Raw genomic sequence first — 17,543 nt, 5'->3', positions numbered from 1 at the left:
TGAGGGGCCATCGAGCAGAACTGCCAGCAGCTGAATGTGGGAGCTGGGAAGTGCCTTGTCGGCTTAATGCTGGGTGGTGTGGTACTGGGGATGGAAGTGTGTGCCAGGCCTGGTGGCTGGTTAGCTGTGGTGCCAATCCATATTGCCTGTGCCTGCTTTTGTCTTGCTCACAGGGTGAGAAGTGGGATGAGAAAACAGTGGAAAGAAGTCAAAAGTAGTTTTTTTAATCGTTAGACTAGTCTACCTTGTATTTTGAAACACAAAGAGAGAACAATATCAGGAAATATAAATACAAATGTTGTCAGTTCTCATCTGATTTTCACTGATCTGAACACAGGGAAGTATTTTAACTGCCAAATGAAGGTTTGTAAGTAAAGGGACAAGGAGAGAGGAAGAAATAGCACTTTCCCTCAGTGTAAGTCACCCCAGATTGTTCATGGTAGTTGTATCATGTTATTTCTTAAATCTACTTCTTGGGAGAAAAAAGGTAAGGGGTATATTTTCCTTCTGCAACACTTTCTTCTCCTCTAAACCCCTGGACATCACCCCAAGAACAGTGGAGTAGGTGGGCACCTACCTTTGGGTTAGATTGTATCTACCCACTGCAGAGGAGGAAGGATTTCCCTGAAATAAAGACTTTAAGGTAGGTAGTAAGTCTCATGTGGGGGATGCAGCAATTTCAGGAGGACAGAAATTCCTATGTTAGGTCAGTTAGTCTGGACTTGGTGATGAGAAAATCCTGTACTGTGGCACTGGACCAACCATGTATGGATGGTGAGGTTGGTCTGCATGTGCTATAAGGAGCCTGGTATTTTTGAAGTGTGAGCATGCTAAGCACATGTTACCCAGCCATCTGCCTGGGGAGTTCTGGCTCCTGGGATAGAGATCTTACTGGGGGTTGGCTACTGCCAAATGATTTATTCAGTCTGCTGCTATATCCAGAGGAAACATTAGGGAAGGGGGTAGATACAAGTAGTCTGTGTGACATACTGTCACAGAAACCATGTTGTTACACATCCTTACATCCTAAGGATCTCACAGCCTCAGAGTTCAACTGCATCCCAAGCTGCTGCCTTACGTAGTTATCCCAGAGTGGGGATAGCCTTGGGCTCCTTTGGTCTGATCCTCTTTGTGTGACTATCCCAGTGCCTTGGGCACACTCTGTGGGTTCCCTGTAGCAGCTGCAGTGCCTCCTGTGCTGGGATTTAGGCATCAGCAGTAGAAATAACAGGCAACTCCTCACTTCCAGCAAGGTGTTTCTGTTATGCATGTCTGGTACCAGATCTGGGTGCCTTGGCTCAGTGGGCAGATCCCATTCCATCACCATGCAAGGAGTTTTTCTCTATATGCTGCACCATCTCCCTTGGTTCTTCTTACTCTCCTGTCTTTGGGGAGATGGGCCCTAGGATGGGAGTTGTCAATTCCACTTCCACATCAGGAACTCCTTTTCATAAGGGAGTTTAACTAATGTGAGTGGTGGGAGTAGATTTTATTTCATTCTGGGTTGGGTCATTGATTTTGCCTTTTTTCCGCTCTTCTGAGCCTGAACACATTAAAGGTGAGACCAAGACAGTTGCACTAAGCATAAAGCTACACACTGTTGTATTTTTCAAACCATCACTCAGGAATCTGCTCTTGGGCTGTGTATGGCCTGTAATTCAGGGGCAGTTAATTGAGAACTTCAGCTTTGACTAATATGTCTTACTGATAGTTGGAACAGGCTCGGAGCCTGTTGGGTCAACTGCTGATAACTTGATTGTCTTTAATTGTGCAGACATACCCTCAGATATTTCAAAGTGAGGGCATCTGGGTGATGGAAAAATGGAAAGGAAGGTGGGTAGAAGTATGTATATGCATGTATAGATACAGTTGGTTACAGTTTTTTCTGTTGACAAAACTTGTCTAGGCACTGAAATACATGGATCTGCATAAGATTTGTCTTTCATATCAGGCCCTTTGCAAAGGAGGATACTTGGAAAAGTTGTAAATAATTGCAATTGTCAGCCTCCCTCTATCTCTGCTCTCTAAAGCTACAGAAGAGAATTGTACCAGCTTTGTTATTCAAAGCATTTCCCTTAACAGCTGAATCCTGTGGGAGAGTCCTCTTAGAGCAGCTTTCCTCTTTGGTGGACTCTCCTGACAAGATCACAGACGGCTTTTGGTCTCCGAGTGTCATGATGAACATCTAGTTGGGTCTATTTTTATATCTGAAATATGTTGAAAGATGCTATGGTGAGAAGAAGCAGTACAGTACTCTATACATGGTAATGCTTTTGGGGACAGTATGCATTTTCCTTCCAGTTCTTGAAATTTCTTTTATCTGTAAAACTTGAATTAGCATCAAGAAAAGAGTCATGACCATTTTTATTTTCTCTTTGTGCACCAAGATTGAAGTTGTGTGCCTTGTAGTTGCTCTGATGTGTCCTTTCCTGCTTCAAAATTTTCCAATAAAATACATTCTTTACAGGAGTTACTTTTACTCTAAACAATTAATTAAGAAAAATGACGGTACACCTTTTTTCCCTTATTTGACATACTGTTCTTCACCCTTTTGTCTGCCATGAGTGCTGGTACAGTGTCAAAACAGCATTTGGAGGCATGAGGAAGAAAATACTTTGGCCTGAGAAGGTAGTTGGAGAAGTGGTTGAAGAGGGGAACTGGCAGCTGAAACTTCAGCTCCTTGACTATCCTTTATGATGGGAATTGAGCAGCTGACAGTGTTACCAGGGTTTAGCATGACTGTTGCTTCCCTGAGATTAGAGATGCCAGATTTTGTTGTGAACTGTTTTGCCTCTGGTGTGTAATTGGGATCCCGGCTGGCAGGTCAGCTTTGTCAGACCTGCCAACCTTACTGATGTGGCCTCGTCATGGGTTGGAGGTGACAGGTACCCCGTTCAGCACACAGGTGCTGAAGTATCTCCTGTCATCTCTGCTTGTTGCCACATTCTCGTACCTGCAACCAGTTTGCTGCTTCCATATTGAGGCAGGATGGTGATGTGATCTATTAATTTTTCCTCTGTTGTTTTTTTCCACATTTCAGGAAGGGTGCTTGTGGCCTTCAGAAAGCTCAGTTTCGCGCCAGGGTGCTTCAGAGGTACTGACAGATTTCTGACTATCTTCACCAATGTGCTTTCCCTTTTTCCTGTAATGTGTATTTAGTTCCTTTCAAAAACATACATCTGTTTTGTAAAGAAAGCTTTTTCAGTGCAGTTCTCGTAGTTGTGTGAGCCTGCCTCAACTCCCATTTCATAAATGCCTGAGACCTTTTCATTAAAACAATGAAATTCTACCTACCTGACACCTCATCTCCATCAGCAGCTACCTGTGTCATGTAAGTATTCACAAGTAGGTGGTGGAGGTGTGTCTCTGATGCAGTGGCTCAGCAATTTGAGATCCATTGGAAGCTGGGAGCCTAGTTGCTCTTGTCCCAGAATTTTTCTTGGATTTACAACACATGTCCTGTCACCAGTGTCTCCTGTCTTCTTCCAGCTGGTTCATATCCCTGGTCTGTGTAATAATTTGTGGGTGTATTGCTCTGAGTGGTCCAGCTGTCCTGTGACAAACAGCAGAACTTCCTCATGGTTGGTCCTACATGTGTGAGGGTCACGGGCTGAGAACCGGCTTGAATCCAAAAAAGAGAAGAGCAGTTTGGTAGATTTGGATCTGAGAAACTAATGTGTCTATGTGGATCTTGGATAGACCAAGTGAGGAACAGTAACACCTCACAGAATTCTTGAACTTTTCCTTTTGTAAAGCCTGATTTTCTCCAGGGTTTAATATACCAGGGGCATTTTTTGCATTCACAGTGCAAAAGCTTTGTAGGTCTTCCCCAGGGACTGAGTCCTGGCTGAGAACTGAGGGGGAGGAGGACACCTGATACACTCTGGTATTGAAGGCATGAGCTATGCTGGGCCTTTACAAAATGTACTAAAATGACCATCTGAATTCTTTGGTGATGTGTAGGGTATTACATTAACTTGGAGTAGGAGATGGAGGCTCAGACTGCAGCTGAAATTCAGTAGTGGGACATTGTTGTAAAACTAGTCAATTGTCAAGACTAGAGAGAATTTGTTTCCTCTGTTCAGAAACAGAATAATTTGCTTTTGCTTTGGATGTTTTAATGTCAGAAGGTGTGTTGGGTCTTGGTCTTCCTTCGTGAAGCTGTTCTCAAGTGTGTTAGCTCCTTCCTGCACCTTCTACCTATTCTCATGCATGCATGTGGGAGCACGTGTGCACAGCATCTGCTGGGTTTAATCTCTAAGATGGGTGGCAAAGAGAAGCATTCTCCGTTTCATTGGTTCTTTGTAAATGTGGAGCAACCACAGCACTTTGCTCAGAGGTGGAGTCACGTGTGTCTCTCTTCCTATTTCAGATCATGTATGCTCCAAGGTCCAGGGACAGGTTTACCACCCCATCTTTTATGCAGCGGGACCGTTTCAGTCGCTTCCAGCCCACTTACCCTTACATGCAGCATGAGATTGACCTCCCTCCAACCATCTCCCTCTCTGATGGGGAAGAGCCTCCGCCGTACCAAGGCCCATGCACCCTGCAGCTCCGGGACCCAGAACAGCAGATGGAGCTCAACCGGGAATCCGTCAGGGCACCACCCAACCGAACCATTTTTGATAGCGATTTGATAGACATCTCGATGTACAATGGGGGCCCCTGCCCACCAAGCAGCAATTCGGGCATAAGTGCAACCAACTATAGCAGTAATGGAAGGATGGAAGGACCACCCCCGACGTACAGCGAGGTCATGGGGCATTACCCAGGCTCGTCTTTTTTCCATCACCAGCACAGCAACGTGCCTCCTTCCTCACAGAGGGGGAGCAGACTTCAGTTTCAGCAGAACAATTCAGAGAGCACAATAGTCCCCAGCAAAGGCCAAGACCGGAAAGCAGGAAACCTGGTCTAAAGTTACTCGCCCAGGTGCATTTGAACTGAAGACAGGAGATCCCAGCAGGGTGGTGGAGGAAGACTCCCATGTTCCGGTGCACAATGTTGTTACGTTTCACGTGGTACAACTTAGTAAAACCAAACGTGCAAACCAGTTCTTTGTTTCTGATTCCTTTCAGGGGAATTGCATGCAAAGCAGATTGAAAGAAATACAAACTTCCATTCAGTTTGTCTATGAGCAGTGTTTCAGGGGAGGGGGGGATATATTATTTTTTTTTTAATAAACTATTTCAATTATTTAATTCTAAAAGTTAACTTAGCACAGAAATGAAGGCTTGTACAGCCTGTTTTATACTCACTGAATGGCGGAAGGAAGAAGGTGGTTTTGCTAGATAAATGGGGGAAGAATTGGCCAGTTTGCTTTTTTTTTTTTCTCCCAGGGTGTGGATTTTTTTAATATGAAACAAAATTCCTGTTCTGTGTGCCAAGGTATAAAGTTGAGAACTTAGATGAATGCAAGGAATTAATTTGTGTTGTGATAAATGTGTTTTAAAAGGTTGCACTATCTTAATGTTTTAAAAAAATATATTATGAGGGAACTGTTTTATGTGAAGTTCTTCTATATGTTGTCTTTTCACCTGTGGAATAATGATAGAGCTCCAGAAGTAATCTGGAGGAGTTTCCCCCCCTATCCCTGGGTTTGCTAGAAAATGGGGACAGGACTTAGCCTAACATCTCTTGACTTTTACAAATCAAGAAATACAGGGACAGTTGTCTTTGCAATAATTTGCATTCAAATAACAGTGCATCAGTGAAGTGTCTTGGAAACTTTTGAATGGAAGAAGGCAAATATGAAATCCCAGCATTTTCCATCACTTAAGGTTTTAGCTATTTTGCAGTGTAGACTATTTGTTTTGTAAATGGCAAAACAAAAAATCCCAGATGTGTTAATTTGTATTGATTCTAACTAAGTGCTGCCATTCTATTCCTTTTCATAATGCAGTATCGCCAGTACTTAACTGTTCTAGAGATTTTTGTCCTCACTGTAGCCTGAAATGTATTTAGTTACATATCATGACATTATGCAATAAATTGTTTGAAAATGCAGGGTGGGGTTTTTTCCCCTGCAACGCTGTTAAAATACGTGAGACTGTTGTGCTTTTCGCTCTCCATTTCATCCTTTTAGATGCTGAAGTTCAGTCCTGGAAATCCATCCTGCTGAAGTGAAGGGGGACTTTGTATCTAAAACTCCCCGTGCTGTTTCTGCAGCAGCACCGAGAGCCTCCATGACAGTGGTGCCGGCTTCTGTGGCATCCCTGGCAGTGACGTGGGAGCGCCAGTTATTCTCACTGCAAACTCGTTTGCTCTGGGCCCTGTTGCAGAAACCCTTCTCCGTGCGTGTCATCTGTCTGACGCCAGCAGGACTGTGCTCGTGGGTAAAGATGACTCACATATTAACCAAGTGTCTGTAAGCCCTAGTTTTGCTATACTGGTCTGAAGAGTAGTTGGAAAATGTTACCTTGCCTGTATCGTGGCGTCTGGGGTATTCCTCCACTGGCTATTCCCATGTGGAAGCACACACAGTGCCAGAAGGTGGTTGACAAATGGTGATAGTGGCATCACAAGCACATGAAAAAGCACAAATTGCACTTAAAATGCATTTTGGAAATGGATTTAAAGTAAGAATCTTTAGAGTCTTAGCTTGAATAGTTTCTAATACATAGGTGTATATGTGTCATAGACCTTTCCACTTTAAAATCTTTCACTTTTTTTCTAATTTCCTAAGCCTCGTGCTTGGTTTCGGGCAGCAGCTGCTGAGTGCCCCGAGGGCATTGGGGAGGAGTGGAGGAGTACTGTGCCCTGGTCCCATGGCTGGAGGCTGAATTTCTGCAGGACTTCTGTACACCAGGGGCTCTGATAACTGAAGTGCATCTTTGATCTATGCAGAGTTTTAATGCCAAAACAGTGTGTGTGTGTCTGTGTGTGTGTGTTTTATGGGCCTCAGTGTAGATTTGTTTTCTTCATAAGATAATTTGATTTTATTCTAGTTTAGAAAATGTTTGTGTAACTGAATATGCAGCCCCATTTGTCTCTGTAATTGTTATTTTGGTCTGAGTCATGCTGGTAATGCAGAGTAAAGCTGCCTTTTAATGTATGTATTATTTGAAGGGAGAGAGAGATCATGTGATGGGATTCACTTAGTTATTTTCCACTCAGACCCATAGGACAGGTGTTTAGAAGATGACTAGGTGACGGTCAGTCAGCTAGGGCTCTCATCATGTCTGGTTCCTGGGAATAAAAGCTGTGAAATTAGATTTTTGTGAACAACCTATGAACATAATTCTTATAATTCAACCAAAAAAAACCCCGAAGACAAAACCAGCAAATGTTGGTTTTGGTCTTCAGTGACTTTTGTCACTTCATAAGCGAGCCTTTAAGCCAGAGAATGTGTGTGCCTACACAGATACTGTGCTGTTGCCTAAATGAGGATTATTTAGCCGAGAAGCCTTCAGGTGAAAACAGCTGGAACTCAGTTGTCATGGCAGAGCACACCTGGATGGGGCCCTGGGCTTGGGCTGGTTGAGTACCAACTTTTCCCCATGTGCAAATCTCAGCAAAGCAAGCCTTGAAGTTGCCTTCAAAGTCACCTCTTGGAAATGTACTTTCTTTGAAGATAGCCCTTTGCCCTCTTTTGCCATCTCTGCATGCCAGTGGTTTTATGCACTTCCCATTAACATTGTCCAGTATGCTGTCTCTTAATTTTTCTTGGCTGAGAAAATTTTTCTTTGCATGAAAAATGTAACCTGTTCCAGTTTCCTGTAGAAAAGATTAGTTTAAAAATAACTTAGTATTTGCTTACCTGATAGTTGCATTTCCTTTTGCATCTTATCATTCTCATTGTAAAATCATAGAATATGCTGGGTTGGAAGGACACCCATCAGGATCATCGAGTCCAACTCCTGGCCCTGCACAGGGCACCCCAAGAATCCCACCATGTGCCTGAGAGCGTGTCCAAATGCTTCTTGAACTCAGTCAGGCTTGTTGCTGTGACCACTGCCCTGGGGAGCCCTTTCCAGTGCCCAACCACCCTCTGGGTGAAAAACGTTTCCTTGATATTCAACCTAAACCTCCCCTGACTCAGTTTCATGCCATTTCATCAGGTCCTGTCACTGGTCACGAGAGTGAAGAGTGCCTGCCCCTCTGCATCCCCTCATGAGGATGCTGAAGACTGCAATGAGGTCTCCCCTCAGTCTCCTCCAGGCTGAACAGCTGCTCCTCATACGGCTTCCCCTTAAGACCCTTCACCATCTTTGTGGCCCTCGTTTGAATACTCTCTAATAGCTTAATGTCGTATTCTGCTTTTCCAGATGTAATGTACAGACACTATACCTCTCAGCTCTGAAAGTGTAGTCACTTGTTGACTTGCTATAGGTGAGCTTGCAACCTGCTACTTCTGTTTTGGGGCCTCTTGTATTATAGGAGTAAATATGCTATTTTCTGATGAATATTAGTGCTCTCCAGTAGGAGGGCTGTCAATAATGTAACATTGGATCAGTCTGTTTTTCTATCATTTCTTCTGTTGCAGTGTGAGAGAATCAGCGCTTGCTAACAGAACAGAATGGTAGAAGAAATACCAGAATTAGATAGCACCATTGATCTTTACAGGCTTAGAAATTGGAGAGCTCTGAAGATAGAGCTCTTCATAGAGCTCTTCATAGAATTCTATGAAGAGCTATGAAGCTCTTTTATGAATTCTATGAAGCATTTATGGAAGATGCCCTTTGAAAATACCCAGAAGTAATTGAGGGTATTCCAGAGCCACTCAAATGAAACTTTGTATAAATTATAAAGATTTCTGCAAACATTGTAGTATTAATTGTGTAGATTTTACCCTCCATACAGGTGTTTTGGCTTATGTGTCTCATGCACAAAACCTACATAATATGTGTGTGGAGTTTTCTGTGTGATGGATCATATTTGCCTGAATTCTGGTTGCACCTTCTGACTTTTGCCCACTAAACCGTGTTCCCAAAATTCAGTACAATGATGTCCCTAGTTTAGAAATTTTCAGGTTAAAAGATTATTTTTTCTTTTAAATGTGCTTTTATGAAATAAAGCGTTGTGACCTCTATTCTACTGTAAAGGTTAATTTTTCTCTTATGTGACTTGGCATGGCTCCCTTCTTGGTGCTAAATATGCCCCATCTTTGGTGTTTTCATATGATCTTTCAGGGCTAGAAAAGGCAGGAGGTTTAGCAACAGAACAAAAAGTTTTCTCTCCCAGTTTACCAATGGAGCACTCAGCACTTAGCTCTAATTCTGTATATATGTTTAGCACGGTTGTGGTTGGGTTTGTCTCAGTGCTGTACAAGCAGACTATATGTATGTGATGCTGCTTAAAAGGTGTGGGTGAGGGTTGTGAAAAGTGGTACCCAGCCAACAGTGTTCAGATCCCTTTCCTGTAGTGTGTGGCATGTGCAGAATTCATGGTACTTTGCATGGTAGGATGTTTTTGTCAGGGAGGATCTACTTAAGTTACTCCTGGTCTTGTCACTGATGAACTCTGCACTAGTCTCAGTCTGATGCGACTTTATTACAGTATGATTTTTCCTTTTAAGTATGAAAAGTCAAACACATGCCTCATGTACAAGTTTTTGATGGCTACTGAGGAAGATATTTGCATTCCTGCAGTCGTGGAATCTGCAGGAACCATGGGGTCAAGCTGTGTTTCATTTGGCTCTCTGTTATTGCTTGCCCAGTTCTCCCACCAGTTTGTCCCAGTTGGAAGCTGCTTCTCTTATGCCAAATCTCTGAATGTTCATATTGCAGACCTGACATTTTTTAAAAACTGTCACTGAGATTTTGTTTTTTCTTCTGTGAATGTGGTGCAGGGAAGGGTAAGGAGCGAAATTGTTTATCAAAGAATGCACTTTCTTTGCAATAGGGAAGAAAGCCTTGTCCTGCTGGAGAGTCCCATGTGTAGGTGTCTGAAACAGTGCTATCTGAGGCAGTTGTTTCTAACCCTGCCAGGTAGTGAGATATTGGATTTTAAAACTGACACTCTGATCTGTAAGAAATGTTTGAATGGTTTGGAGAAGATTGATTGCTAACCTTTTTCTGACTCTCGAGTCCTGAATGTTCATGTAACTGAGGTAACCTGATTTTGTACGCAAAGAAAAAAGCGTGCTGTTAAAAATAGATATGCTCCAAAATTTTTCTTTGCTTCCTCCCCCCCTCACTTTCCCCAAGGATAAACAATAGGTTTGCTGGCACATTTGAAAGTATTTAAAGTATGTGGAATTATTCACAAGTTCTCTCTGGTTGTTATCATTAAATCATGTCCATGCATATGTGTGTGTATACATACATATCTGCATGCAAACTTGTCCCCTTGATGATCTCTGTACCAGCTGCTATTCCATAATCACCTTCCAGAAGTGCTTAATGGCTATATATTGTGCTCTCAGGAATGACCACAGGTCATTTATCTAACTGCTGGAAGCATGAAGAATATCTGCTTTTCAGTCCTATAAATGTCATGACCTATGTTTTTATCAGTAGCAGAGTTTTTGCTGCACCAGTTCTTACCTGTCACCTGGTGCTCTAGTGCATCTTCCATCCAACAGCTGTTTGCTTTTGGGTGAGCTTCAAAAAGTCCTCGTGCTTTGTGATAACGCTAATGTAGACCTCATGTATTGATGTACAGGAAGGAAATGTACTTAATGTAGTCTAAATCTCAGAAGCATGTTTTTTCAAACCTAGCTGATGCTGAGAACTGAGTGATCCTTCTGTACAGTGGGTTCAGATGAAGGCTGTTTTTTGATTACATCTTTGTTTTTTAGATAAAGGCTGTTGCACATAGTTTAATTACACATATCTGGTCTTTTCCTGCACTGTGTGGCCTGCTTGCCAACCAGTGCAATTACAACTTTTCTCCTAAACTAGCCCCAAATGTATCAATCATCTCAATCCCTGGAAAGAGAGACTCTTTCTGAGTTCTCCGAGACCTGTTGAGGCCTTTTAGAGCATGGAGAAGTCACTTGTGAGGGTGTGTTGAACTTAGAGAGTTTTCCTGTCTGAAGACTGTTCCACATGTTTTGTTGGGAAATTCAAGTTTTGAGACTGTGTCGACTGAAAATATTGGTTGGTAAGATTTATTTTTTTTATACTTAATATATAGTTTGCCAGCCTGTGCTCAGTAATCAGGGGTGTAAATTACCTTTTGACCCACCTCTGATTGACATTGTTGTGCTGGCAAAAGCCCCACTGGGCACTCTTGCACCAGCAAAAAAAGAGTAATGTTCTTGGTACAGCTCTAGGGAATTAACAGAAGCTGTGCCACTAAGTTCATCCTCCAAAACTAACATCAGACCTGCATTGCTTCTTCCCAACAAACTGTAGCTGTAGGTGTTTTGATGAAATGCTTTGCCACACTAGTAAGTACCACAGACACACAGTGGAGGAGCCTATTGGTTGTTCCTTGAAATCACAACCACTGGCATCAAAGATATTTCAAGGCTGCTTGAAAGGGAAAACCAAGGATGATTTTGTATTGAGAAACGTTGCAAACTCTTGGCTCTTCCTTCTGCCTTGCTGATGTCTCTTCCATTTGTAGACTGAACACAAGCAACCTGGGTATTACTAGCATTGCTTTCCTGCTATAAAAGAGCTTACCTTTTTATGTTGGTTAACAATAAAAAAAGCAAAACTGTAACCTAGACATACTTCCCCTTTCCTCTGACAGCTGTGTGCTCTGACTGCCAGAGGTGACGCTGTCACTTCTTTGCTATATTGCTGCTGCTGCTGCTGTTTTAAGTGGTTTGGTGTGTGAGCTTTCTGAAACAACCTGATGTGTGTAGGATCTCGTGGGTGACGAAGCTGTCTCTCTTCTTCCCTTTTCTCCTTGGTTTGTGCTTGTCTGTCTGCTGTGGTAGGTTTGTTAATAAATTATATACGTCCTTATTAGATATAATTTTGAGGAGGTTTGCATGTCTGTTGTAGTTTGTAAGCAACTAAGGTGCCTCATGTTCAGGTCTGAGCAGATAGGAATCCCCTTGCACTTGAGAGGGCCTGATCCAAAGCTGACTGAAGTTGGTAGGAAGACTCTTGACAGCTTCAGGGGGCTTTGGATCAGGCCTTACGCTCCCACCTTTGTTGTGCCTCACTTAAAATGGTGCTTTTTCAGTTGTCTGTCTTTTTTCTAGTTTGTTTTTTTTTTCTTTGTATGGTGCTGTGTATAACTTGAATATATTATGCACATATCCTACCCAATGGGTAGAACAAACAAACATACAAAAACAAATAGATGTTGTTAATACTGTAAAATAATGTATAGATTATACCAATTTTAACACAAAAATGGCATAAACTTTGTGAATGCCAGCTTCTGTGCTTGGTCCTTTTTTTGTAAGAAAATCTGCAAATGAATGCATACAAATGACAAAAAGTCTATGTATTTTATTTTCCTATTAAATATCAATATAATATCATAAGGGAAAAAGATTGAACAAGTCCTTTTTGACTAGCGTGTGTATAGTGATTGGTTGTTTGATGCATCTTTGCTGTGAAGATTTGTTCCTTTTTTTTTTTTAAATGTGTCACTTTAAAGAAAAAAAGGAAAAAACACAAAACAAACAAAACCTCCACAGCTTTAACCTTGCAACTAGATGCTTCTTGTATTGGTTGTTGCCTTGCTATTGCTGAGCTGGATCAGTATTAGTAACTATTTCTCCAGCAGACATGTTATTTATTACTATCCATGATTACCTTTTTTTTTTTTTGATTTTGGTTTTTAACTTAGAAATGGACTAAAACCTTTCAAATCTTTTTATCCACATCCTAGATTTGAAGTGAAGCTCATACAAGTGGGAACTGACCCAAACCATCCCTGCAAAATTAAAAATAGGCCAATGAGAGTTCTGTGACAACAGCCAGCCCTTGCTCTGTGCCCATGACTGGTGTGTGATCCTGCCACTACAGACTGTCTTCAGGCTTGATGTGTAGCTGTGAATTGTGCTGTTGCAGGGTGTGAGCCTTAAGGGTGGACGAGAACAGCCACAGTCGGTAGCGAGCTGAATGCAGGGTTTGAGTGTGAGCTTTTGAGTTGGCAGCTCTGCTGCTGTGTTGGCCTCTGACAGCAATGGCTTATCCCAGTTTCATATTTAAGATTACAGAGAAATGCTTAGACCTGTTCAAACCCAACCCAGGAAGTGGTGTGGAAAGCAATTTAACACTTTAGCTTTCTGCCAGGCTCCCTTGGCAATTTGGTTCTCCCCTGGCATGTCCCTGCGTTTGGCTGTCCATCCCTGTGTCCCCTCACACTCTTCAGTAAAGCAAATACCTCAGGAAAACTCAACATGAAGTTCTAGTGTAGAGACTTGCAGATGCTGTACTTATTTTTCTAAACTGTTTGTTCTAACTATCCCGGGACAATAGTTGATATAAAAGTTTATCGGTCCGAGACAGACTAGTCCTCTCACAGATGGATACTGACTAATCTTTCATAGATACTCATGTCTGTAGGTAGCTTTTTTATACTTGTCAGGCTTTAACCACAGACATAAGGTAGCAGCGTGTTGGGTTACGTTTGAGATACTGTTTTTGTTTGGTTTTTCAGATGACTAGCTAAACGCTGTGCTAAAACTCAGGGGGTCCTACCTGGGCTCAATGAAGTCAGTAGTGAGGCTTCCTCTGGTTTGAGTGGGCTTTCAGTCCAGTCCATCATGCTGGAGGATGGTGCCGTGGAGCACAATCCTTCACTGCTTCCCTGTCAACCTGAAACATCAGCTACACCTTTGTCTGTAAATATCTTTTTAAGAGCCCTCACAGGAGTCCTGTATCTGAATGTTGATCATGGTTGTTTTGGTTTTGTTTTTGGTTTGTTTTTTTTTTTTTTTTTAAAGAAGTGTCTGAATTTTTTTATGGCCAGTTCTGCATCATCGAGCTCTTACAGGTAGCTTGTATCCACCCCTCTGTGTGCTGAGCTGTTCTGTCAGTAAGCATGTACCATAGGTAAATATGCATATTTTATGATTGTCACTTGTTAATTCATTTATTGTTTGTCAGGGCATGGAGTAATTGTTTTGGAAGTATGCCTTGCCTGGCCACCTTCACGTTTCTGTTTGCACTGCAGTACCACTTCTGTGCATGAAGGAGGAAAAACAAATAAAAAACCCCTGGCCTTGACTAGGATGACTGTACAGAGCAAACCTCCTGCTGGAGGAATCTAGTGTAGGATTTATCGTAACAAAACTTGCATATTGAGTGGACCAAACATGAGCATGTCTCCTTTTAGAGGCACTAATTTGCTTTGAAGCTGCAGTGGAAAGAGCAGACTATCTATTAAGTGTATTCACAGCTGTGTTCACACTTTTCCATTTACCACAAAGCACAGCAGGCAGCCAAGATTTTAAAAGAACTATAAGCAGAAGTTAAGAGAGCCTCAGGCATCATAGACATGGACAGCAAAAAATAATAATAATAATTTTTAAAAGTCACTTTAATATTCTTTAACAAAGCTTTTCTACTTATAGTATAAAGACTACGTAAGCGTTGATAGGGGTTTTATCTTTGTATAACTATCAACTGCCCAATGCTGCTGTGCTCAGAGCATTTCATGAGGGTATGTACATCAGTCAGGCTGTTACACTCAAAATTAACCATCAGATGCCTGTTTTTAGAGTGTTACCCTTTCTTTGTTGTTTCTTGCTAGTTATTTTACAGTGTAAAATGCTTTATTGCTGTATGGATTTTTTTTTTTTCTATTTCCAACCTTGTGGCTTTCAAGATCACATTTTCAACACATCTCTTATTTTTGTCCATTTTCTTTCAAGCTATTCTGAAATATGTACAGCACTATCAAAAATATTTAATCTTTCTTTTAAATTTTATTGTAAAAACAAAGCTGTTAAAAACAGTAAGTCTTTTTACAACTGTGTTGGAATTTCTCAATAGCTGTTCATGTGATGCTATGACAAACCTAGCTTGCTTTGGTTTTATTTTTTTTTAATTTTATTTTCTGTTTAACACAATTAATTTGTTGCTTATTTTCCACTGTAACTCCCAGTTATATACAGGAAAAGATTTCAACTGTTGTGTATCTGACTCTTTTAATTGAGCAAATGGTGATGTCCTAGTTTTTAGACCTAAGGTCTGTTCATTGCAATACTTTTAAAGGAAGATGTTGCTCTAAGTGCTGTTGTTAGTTTTAAATACAGATTTTATGCTTGTTCTTAATATGCTGTGGTTAAACCATGGCACAAAATTATTAAAAATTATTAAATGCATTTGTCTCCTGTTGAATTTATTTTCTCTTTGAAGTGAAAAAACAAAAAGGTTGAAACACTACAGTGGCCTTCTGTAAAATTAGTCCTTGTCTTTTTCCCTTGCTGGTTTGCTGCTGGCAACCAGGTAGCTAATAATTAAGGAATCAGAGGGTGGACTCAATCCTTGAAGCATATGTGAGAGCCCTGGGAAATGGATGCCTGGTAAAGGTTTTGTATCACTGTTCTGCCTTTCAACCTTTGGTGATTAATGCTGGGATGATTTCAGGCATTTCTGCCCTACCTCTCTGCCATAGGATGGGCTGTAGCAGGAGGCAGCCTGTTACCTGTTGTGCTCAAGTCTAGGCACTTAATCTAAGCCACTCGTGATTTCAATTCCTTTAAGATAACAATTCCACCTCAATGTCATTTAAAGCCCTGGCTGTTGGTGGCTGCCTCTGGCACAGCAGTGCTGACTGACCAACTGGGGGATAAATGGTGGCTCCAAATCATTTGAGTTGCAAAAATTTTTGAAGAAATGAAGATGCAAAATATGGTTTGTGGGACGGGGATTTACAACCTGGTTTAAGAAACCTGGGGCATGCTTTGGCCAGTGCTTAAAGCAAGACCAGTTGTGGTCCAGTAATGGAAGGAAGAGAGGGATGATGCGGTTAGTAAGAAACTAGATGAAAGGGTCCTGTGAAACACCCAAAAACTTGTCTTTGGTAATACAGATCTTTGCAAGGTAGATCAAATTATCCCTGGCTGGTGCCTGTCACTTTGCCATAATAAAGCCTAACAAAACTGGGAAAGAGCAGGTAATTTCTGTTAATAAATGTAAAGTGATGCTTTATTTAGCATGATTATTAATGAAATAATTATCTTGTTTTATACCTGTGCTTGCTGGAGTTTGATCTCTCTGTTGCTGAGATGCGATGCTGTGTGGAAGTACTTCAGACCTGGAGCTTTCTTGCAGTTCTTTTCCAGGAAGAGGTCTGCTGTGGGAGCCATGTCTCAGCCCACTTCTGATACCCTGCTATGGAGCAGCCTTTATAATACACTCAGGAACTGGGGTGGGTGTGTGTGTGTGTGTGTTCTCCTTGCTGCTGTTCTTTTCAAACGCCTTAGTTCTTTAAATGTTACAGTACTTATTTTTGGTTCAAAAGTAACCATTTTCTTTCATATAACCACCCTGAGTTTGTTCACCTCAATCTACAGCATTTTAATTCTTTAGTATTTAGAAAATTGTTAGTTCCTTAGTCCTTAGAAGTGCTCCAAATCTCCAAGCTTCTGCTCCTCCTCTACTGTCTGAACCTTGAACTCCCTGGAAACTGCATTTTTTGAGCCTGCTTTGATCTTTTACTTAATCTGGTTTTAATTGTATTTATATTTGGTTTATAATATGCCATTCTGTTTGATTGTGTTTTAATATCTCTGCCAATGGTTGCAACTCAGAGCTCAGTTATAAATGGGATGTCTCATCTCAGTAGGGTTACTTTTTTCTGCTAAAAGATTAATATAGTGGCTGCTGCAGTCCTGTGAAACCTCTAGGTCTGGCTTCCAGGCTCCCAGCAGTATTGCGTCTCATTACAAACACCCTGTTTTTAACATCCCAAACCCTTTTCTTCCAAAGACCCCTCTGTAATGAGACTTCGTTACTTAGGCAAAAATTAATTAGGCTTCTCTCATTATCACTGTTTTGATCGGTTGTGCTTTAAATGAGTTCTAATTAAAATGCACATTTTAAAACCCTTACTGCTGAACCCTGCTCTTATAGCTCGCTTCTACTGCAGTGATGCCCTGCTTTTGTGCAGTTTGCATTGTGTTGCTTTTGCAGAAGTCTAGCATTGACTAAGAAAAAAAACTTGCATGATTTTTTTTGCTTGTTTTCTACATTTTTTTTCCAGACTGACTGCCAAATGATTGCTCCTGAGAGCCTGAGAGTGGGGATTAGAGCTGAAATACTGAATTCTTTGCATGTGGTAAAATTGATGAGCTGAGTTTCTCAGTGTCCTGTATAGTCAGTAACACTACTTGTCCCCATAATGTTCCAAAACATAAGGGAGAAACCAAATGCTGTATTTGCTACTATTTAACTGCAAATTTCTGCTTGCCTTAGGTGTTCCAAGTTGCCTTTAATACATTATTTAAGTTGGCAGGACTGCATGATCCATCCCAGTGATAACTGCCACGTGCTAAGCTGGAGGCAGCTTTATTGGGATGTCAGTGGATGTGCTACCATGGCTAGAGGGGAGCATGTTGAAGGCTGGCTCTCCCTAGTAAAGGTACTAATGTGTAAGCCAGGAGATGCTTACAGTAAAGTATTTTGTATCCTGTAATGGTTTCCTCTATGAAGTGTGTTGCAGAACAGCAGCAGAAAGGTGCT

The 17,543-nt window shown here is 41.5% G+C and overlaps 1 protein-coding gene across 5 annotated transcripts in view; it reads left to right on the top strand.

Annotated features, from left to right (window-relative positions):
* LDLRAD4 (low density lipoprotein receptor class A domain containing 4) overlaps window positions 1-15,181 on the top strand; it is a 286,166-nt gene extending 270,985 nt beyond the window's left edge. For 3 of the 5 annotated variants that reach the window (XM_051773832.1, XM_051773876.1, XM_051773854.1), the window contains 2 exons: window positions 3,041-3,094; window positions 4,373-15,181. In XM_051773832.1, coding sequence (XP_051629792.1) covers window positions 3,041-3,094; window positions 4,373-4,915 — 597 coding nt within the window. In that variant the 3' untranslated portion in view covers window positions 4,916-15,181. The remainder of the gene's footprint in view (window positions 1-3,040; window positions 3,095-4,372) is intronic. The other 2 variants (XM_051773843.1, XM_051773865.1) reach the window with 1 other exon arrangement.
* Window positions 15,182-17,543: the final 2,362 nt, after the last annotated feature.

The sequence above is a fragment of the Manacus candei genome, unplaced genomic scaffold, assembly GCF_025592945.1.
Source record: "Manacus candei isolate 608988 ecotype Guabito, Panama unplaced genomic scaffold, ASM2559294v1 h1tg000008l, whole genome shotgun sequence".
Taxonomy (NCBI): domain Eukaryota; kingdom Metazoa; phylum Chordata; class Aves; order Passeriformes; family Pipridae; genus Manacus; species Manacus candei.
The sequence above is the reverse complement of the archived record's forward strand: the minus strand, read 5'-3'. Positions and strand labels throughout refer to the sequence as shown.